This window comes from Mesocricetus auratus, unplaced genomic scaffold, assembly GCF_017639785.1.
Source record: "Mesocricetus auratus isolate SY011 unplaced genomic scaffold, BCM_Maur_2.0 Super-Scaffold_100691, whole genome shotgun sequence".
NCBI lineage: Eukaryota > Metazoa > Chordata > Mammalia > Rodentia > Cricetidae > Mesocricetus > Mesocricetus auratus.
Window position 1 is genome coordinate 27,066,242 of NW_024429267.1, and position 6,806 is coordinate 27,073,047.

The 6,806-nt window shown below is 50.0% G+C and overlaps 1 protein-coding gene across 6 annotated transcripts in view; it reads right to left on the reverse strand.

The window, feature by feature from the left end:
- The window catches only part of LOC101830868 (synaptotagmin binding cytoplasmic RNA interacting protein), a 36,728-nt gene extending 32,232 nt beyond the window's left edge, over positions 1 to 4,496 (reverse strand). For 3 of the 6 annotated variants that reach the window (XM_040739437.1, XM_040739435.1, XM_040739434.1), the window contains exons 1-4: positions 4,300 to 4,433; positions 2,851 to 3,010; positions 2,040 to 2,158; positions 1,812 to 1,919 (exon numbers count right to left, since the gene is read on the reverse strand). In XM_040739437.1, the coding sequence (XP_040595371.1) occupies positions 1,812 to 1,919; positions 2,040 to 2,158; positions 2,851 to 2,998 (375 nt within the window). In that variant the 5' untranslated portion in view covers positions 2,999 to 3,010; positions 4,300 to 4,433. Of the gene's footprint in view, positions 1 to 1,811; positions 1,920 to 2,039; positions 2,159 to 2,850; positions 3,011 to 4,299 lie in introns of all 6 variants that reach the window. The other 3 variants (XM_040739438.1, XM_040739439.1, XM_040739436.1) reach the window with 3 other exon arrangements.
- Between the last annotated feature and the right edge of the window lie 2,310 nt (positions 4,497 to 6,806).

Genomic DNA, 6,806 nt, shown 5'->3' on the forward strand with positions numbered 1-6,806 from the left:
AACTAAAATCAATCCATCAACAACTTGAGATATATTCACTCTGCTAATAAAAACTCATTAAAAATGACTGCAGCCATTTGATTACTTCCCAACTCTGAGTTTACCCAATAAATTCTTGTACCCAACTCCTAGACACACAATGCCATTTACTGGCATTTTGTCACCTCTGAGGATACCACTCTACTCCTTAAACCAAGTCTATAAACTTGGAAGTTACATCAAAACCGTTATTATCTGGTGCTAAAGAATATATGCCACACAGCCTGGCTCATTCAGAAAAAAAAGACAAAATGATTTTGAAAATTGTATGAAACTACAACAATATAATCTCTAGATTTACTTCCCTCAACTTTTAAAACACAATTATGACTTTCTCTTTATCTCTCCTTATAGATAATAATTAAGCCATAAAATCTCAGAAGTCCTGTTTTTCATTCTATCAACTACAAAACAATTTTCTAACAAAACTGTGTTAGCTAGCTGACAATTCGAAATAAAGACATGACAAAACTTATCAAAATGTTATTAAATGACAAAGAGACTGAGACAGAGACACTTCAGTGCCCCAAAATTTCATCTTTCCTACTTAAATAGCATTACACTTGAAATTGAGACTACATATTACTCAGTGGTAGAGTGTTTGCTTAATTATGACGTATCAAAAAAAATCAATTTAAATATTCATCGGCTGGGAGTTGATGGAGAATACCTTTAGTCCCAGCACTCAGCAGAGGCAGGCAGATCTCTGTGAGTTTGAGACCAGCCTGATCTACAAGAGCTAGTTCCAGGACAGCCTCCTAAGTCACAGAGAAAACCCTGTCTAGTAATCTTGAACTTTTTAACAAAGTTTCTAAAACTGCTTAGGTACCTTTTTCATTACACTCAAATTTTACTCCTTAAAAGTTTAAGGCTATGTATGAATATTAATTACACCAAATAGGTCACCTTTCCTTTTCCTTATAAATACATGCTACAAAAACAAAAGGTTTTATAAAAATATTTATGTCCCAAATAACACTGTCAATAGAGGGAAAAATAGCCGGGCGTTGGTGGCGCACGCCTTTAATCCCAGCACTCGGGAGGCAGAGGCAGGCGGATCTCTGTGAGTTCGAGGCCAGCCTGGTCTACAAAGTGAGTTCCAGGACAGCCTCCAAAGCTACAGAGAAACCCTGTCTCGAAAACCAAAAAAAAAAAAAAAAAAAAAAAAAAAAAGAGGGAAAAATAATTTATCCACCTCCATCAAACATCTTTATAAAAATGTAACTTTTTAGGTCCCATTAAAGTTCATTCAACACACCTCCTTCCAGATTTTCAAAAAGTAAATTAACCATCGCACTGGCATAATTGCAATGGAAACAACTAAAGCTCATTTTTAATGGAAATCTAAATGATAGTTCAAACTCAATCCACTCAATACCTAGACATGTGAAGACTCATGGTTTCTAATAACAACATTAACTTCATATTCCAATCATGTCCATGATCTAGGTCTCCTTTTCCAATAGGGGTAAAATACCACACATTTATGCCCTTCTTAGCAACTGGTTTTCTTAAATCATAACTGTTACCTCAAGAACAGTTGAACAATATTAAAAAGCACCAACTTAAAAAACTAACATAGCTGGGCAGTGGTGGTGCACACCTTTACTCCCAGCACTCCGGAGGCAGAGGCAGGTGGATCTCTGTGAGTTAGAGGCCAGTCTGGTCTTAAGAGCCTCCAAAGCTGCACAGAGAAACCTATCTCCAAAACAAAACACACACACACACACACACACAAACCTTAAAGCTACAGAAAGTTCTCAAGCACATACCTTAATCTTCGACTCATCTGGTCCTTTACTGGAGTCCGCTACTTTGGTCCCTTGCTTCTCTCTCTGCCTGTAAGTCTTCATGACTCCACATAAAAAGGCACTTTTGTTCTGTAAAGAAATTTTCCATTCATATTAACATTACTATTATGTCTGTGTCTAATTAAATTTAAATGAGCAGACCAAAAGTACTCATTTTTCCTTTCTACACTGAAATTAAATTAACATTACCTGCACATGAGAGAGATCACTGTCTTTAAACTGTTGAAGTACTGCCAATGCGCCGTCTTCATTGAACTCTTTTAAAGCTTCGATAGCTCTTTCATCTAAATCACTATGTGCAACTAGCCCTGGAAAGAGAAAACTTAAGTTAGTTATCACCTTTTAAAATTTCCAAATTACTTCTTCAGAAAGCCCTGCATTGGCCAATACAGGTACACACACGTGGCGATTCTATTCCCCTAACCTACATAATGAAGAATATACTTTAGCCATTCTGAAGTAAGTCCTCTCAACTACGCAGAAAGTAGTCAACATATTTTACATCCCATTATATGTCCAAGTAATCCTGAACACTGAAATATTTCTACAATAAATATAGAGGCCTACAAATCCTGTCAACCAACAAAACACCAAGCATAACAACTGCATGGCTACCAATGTCAAATGCCACTAGAAAAGGAACCACCACACCAAGAAAGACAAGAAAACTAGCCTACAGTAACCGTTATTAAACAAGAACCCTGCTTTAAAAATACCCCAAAAAGTCACATGGCTGCTCTCAACCTTCAACAGCTGGTGCTACTGTCATATACTTATCCATCAGGCCAGACAGCCTTCCCCTAGGGAGGTCTTTTTCCCACTTCATCCCTCCCTCTTCACTCTAAACTCTAGATCAAACCTAAGTTAACCAACTATCAGAACAAGGCAAAGCTCCAGTTCCCACCTTTATTGGAAACCACAAAAAGTTGCTATTTTAGCTCAAAGCCAGAAATCCAATAGAAAAATTTCATAATGTAATTTTGCAAGTGTTAGTTCTTACCTGCAACGTAAATTTCATCTAGTTTTTCAGCAACTTTCTGTGGTAAACCAGCATCAAGCAATGTCTGAAAATTTTCTGAATGGATAACTGCAGAAGTAGTATCCATGGGCTCTTCAGTACCATTTCCATTAACATGTTCTGTAGCCATGTTTCCAGAGATCTGTTCAAACGCAATAAGCAAAATTAAACTAGGATCTTCAAAAAGAACAGTGGACAATGACAGTCCCAATCTTTACTTTCTACCAGTAACTACAACCAGCCAGCTTGCGCCTCCCTCGAAAGAAACCTTACAGTCACCATCGCCTGACAAGCAAGATTTGGAGCCCGGGGTACAGACGGACCGATTCACTACATTCTTTCCTGAGCACCACCCCTGACTTCACCTGCTAACACTCGCTAGGAAAAACCTTATTACAAATGAAGCCCAATCAGCACAGGGACCGGCCGAGCCTGCCACATGCAGCAGTTCCAAAACGGAGAATAAGGTGTGTGTGAAGAAAGCAACGCTGGGCTTGTCTCTCTCCAAGGTAAACCAGAAAGTGCGCTTTTCCCGCCTGCCGCTTATAGATCAGTAACAGCCAGCGAAGAACAAAGCGCTCACACAAGCCACCTTCCCACCACCCAATTCCTCCACCCTTCACCCCCACACCCCAAAGCCCGCCCCCGACTCCGCACCCGGAGCGGCAGCTTCACCACTGCGGCCGCCAGGAGCCCATTAGAAACACGTGCTCTGCGCCTTCAAATGTCCTACAACTTCCTTCAACGGAAACCCACCGAGTAGCGGGCCAGGGCGGTCGTCACCGCCTCCCAACATCAACCCGCAGTCGCGGTCCGAGCCCCCCGAACGGTGCAGCCGCACAATCTCGCCCCTCAACACCGAGGCCGCGGCGGCGCCAGGCCACGGGCTCTCCCCGCCCCCCAGCGCCGCCGTCTCCGCCTTGACACATGGCTCTCCGCCCCGGGCGCTCCCCAGTCGCCCGCGACCCCCGGCCTCCCGCACCCCTCGGTGCAGTGGCTGCGGCGCCGAGGCCGACAGCCCGCGCCGGGAGGGCGTTCCGCCGCCAGGCGCACGCCCGCGGGAGCCGAGCACCGCCCAAGCCCGACGGCCGGCCGCGGGACAGCACCCGCGCCTCTCCGCCCACTCCCGCGCCGCCGGCCACGACAGCACCAAGTCCGCCCGCCGCTCGCGGTCCGCGCGGGCCACGGGGCTGCCGAGGCGCCTCCTCCCGGAGCGCCGCAGACAAAGCCCAGCCGCGGCAGCACATGGAGAGGAAGAAGTGGCGGCGGCGCCGCGGCCTACTCCCTGGCAGCCCCGGCCAACGTGCTCCTCTCTCCCCCTTGGAATCCATTTTCCAGAAAAGCCGGTTTCTCCCCGCGCCGCCCTCCCCCAAGCTCCCTCCACAATGTCATGGAGCTCCCCTCCCAGAGCCGGGTGCCGGCGGTCGTTACCTCCCCGCGGGGCTGCGGCCGAGGAATCCTGTCCGACCGGGTCGGGTGGCGGGGAACGCGTGCTCGCTGCTCCCTGTGTCCGGCGCGAGTGGAGCTGTTGTAAAATGGCGGCCGAAGCTCACGCCGCTGGCAGCAAACCCGATCCAGTTCCACTCGCCTCCGAGCGCGCTCCCAGTGCGCGCGCGCGCCCCCGCGTGACCCCCTTTCCCTCCCTCCCTGGCGCGTCCGCTTCTCTCACTCACTCCCTCAGCCCCTGCCCTCCTACAGCTCCTCCTTCTCCCCCAGCCACGGCCGCCGGCCGCCCTGTCCTCTCGGCCTTCCTCCTTTCCCTGCCTGCACCTCCTCCCCCAGCGTCCCCACTCCCGTCCGCGGCCGCTCAGACACGAGTGGCCGCCCTTCTCCTCCTCGCTGGCACTCCGGCACACGCCCTCCCTCGCTAGCTCTCTCGGCCCGTCCCCAGTCCCTGCCGAGTCGCTCTTTCTCTCTCCCGCGCTGACGTGACGACGCAGCCGACGCCTCGGGACGCGCGCCCGTGGGCCCCGCCCCTCGCCCCGCCCCCAGCTCCCGGCTGGGAAGGGGGGCTGAGACCCCGCCCTTCCGCCGCGGCGGCGGTGTGGGGCCAAGTGAATGAGAGACCCCGCCCTCTGCGCGGACACTCCCTCGTGCTCCGCGGGCGGGGCGGCCTGCTCGGCGTGTCCCACTCGTTCTTTGTCAGGAGACAAGCATGTCCCCACCCCGCCCTCCCCGCCCCCACCGCCCCACCGCCGGCCCGGGCTCCGAGGGCTCCGAGGGCTCCCGGTACTAGTCGCCCGCTCTGCCGCCGCACCGCGCCCTGGGCGCTCGGGAAGCTGCAGGCGCACGTGTCCCCCGGGGCGGGGCGAGGCGAGGCAGACAATGGGGCTGCGGGGGAGGGGAGCCGCACGGGGATGGCGGAGCTCGGGGCGACCGGGTGGCGGGGCTCGAGTTCGGGAGTCACCCCGGGGAGCCCCGGCTTCCGCCGCTGGACAATGGGGCATCCCGCGGCCCGGCGCGCGCCGTCCTCCGCTCCCACGAATCCCCTGGGCGGAGGGAGGGGCGCCGCGCGGCGGGTTCGCGAGGAAATCCCAGTGCCTCCCGCCTGGGGATGACACCGAGGCCAGATTTGGAAGCTTAACCGGCCCGGTGGTGTTGGGTTGTGCAATATTCCGTTTCTGTCCCTGGCCTTTTAAGCAGTTGAGTGCTCCTCCTGGCACACTTTGATCAACTTGAAGCAGCACAAAGCTTCGTGATTAGGACAACTGTGAAGGAAATGTCCGTGTTTCTTTTCAAACATCTTGGCAACTAAATGTTATGTGGAGTGACATTTCCTTTGTAACCGTTTACGAGGTACAAGAAAGACAAGACAAAGGCGCTTGTATCTCAGACGATATGGATACTAATTTTAGCCAGAGCAACCGAAATGAAAATAGCATTATCCTTTTGACAAAAATAAATAAAAGCTTATTTTTAGAAAGCTACTGGTTCCCCCCAAATGAGCTTTATGCTGTGATAGCAAGCCCACAGTCCAAAGAAAGTTAGAGGAACACTCTTCGAAGTGCCTAGGCACATAAACTGGTGCTTTGACAAATGGACCAAGTAGGGAATATTTCTGAAGTAGTATCTAACCAAAACCTGTTTAATAAGGCTCTGGATTTCCACTGCCTAAATCCCTTACTATCAAACATTCTTGCTGTAGGATTTGATTACTACAACGAGATTTTACTTTGTATCTCAAAGGTCTGGATAATGGTATCAATGACAAGCAACCAAAATCTTAATAGAGGTGATTTTAAAAGCCTATGGATGGCACACGCCTTTAGTCCCAGCACTAGGGAGGCAGAGGCAGGTGGATCTCTTGTGAGTTCGAGACCCGACTGTTCTACAAGAGCTAGTTCGAGGACAGCCTCCAAAGCCACATAGAAACCCTGCCTCGGAAACCCCTCCCCCCCAAAAAAAGAGCCAATCCCTAGGCAATGTGAAGAACTCTCAGAAGGAGACCTTTCCATCTGACCTAAATTCCTTCCGTGTCTTAGACCTTTTTTCCTCTGCACTTTTGTGCGGGCTTAATTGTCTGTATGTGTTTGTAGGCATGTCATATGAGTGTGTACTTGTGAGTGCAGGTGCACACAGAGGCACTGGATCCCACTGGAGCTAGAGTGACAAGCAGTCGCGAACTTCTGGATTTGGGTGCTAGGAACCAAACCTCGGTCCTCTACAAGAGCAGCAGTAAGCACCTTTAACTGCTGAGCATCTCTCCAGGCCCCATATTTTTAAGACCCTTTGAATACTCTGAGGTTTCAAAAGAAAGAAACTGAACACCTAATCCTTCCGTTAATCGTCTCCATAATCCCAGCAGGAGGAGACTAAATAGCAAGTTCAAGTCCAGCCTTGGCACTTTGAGGTGCTGTCTGAGAACAAAATGGCAGCATTCCCAGAGTTACCATTGACAGGACATACTTCCATTAGCATCCAGGAGCCTGAGTCGGAAA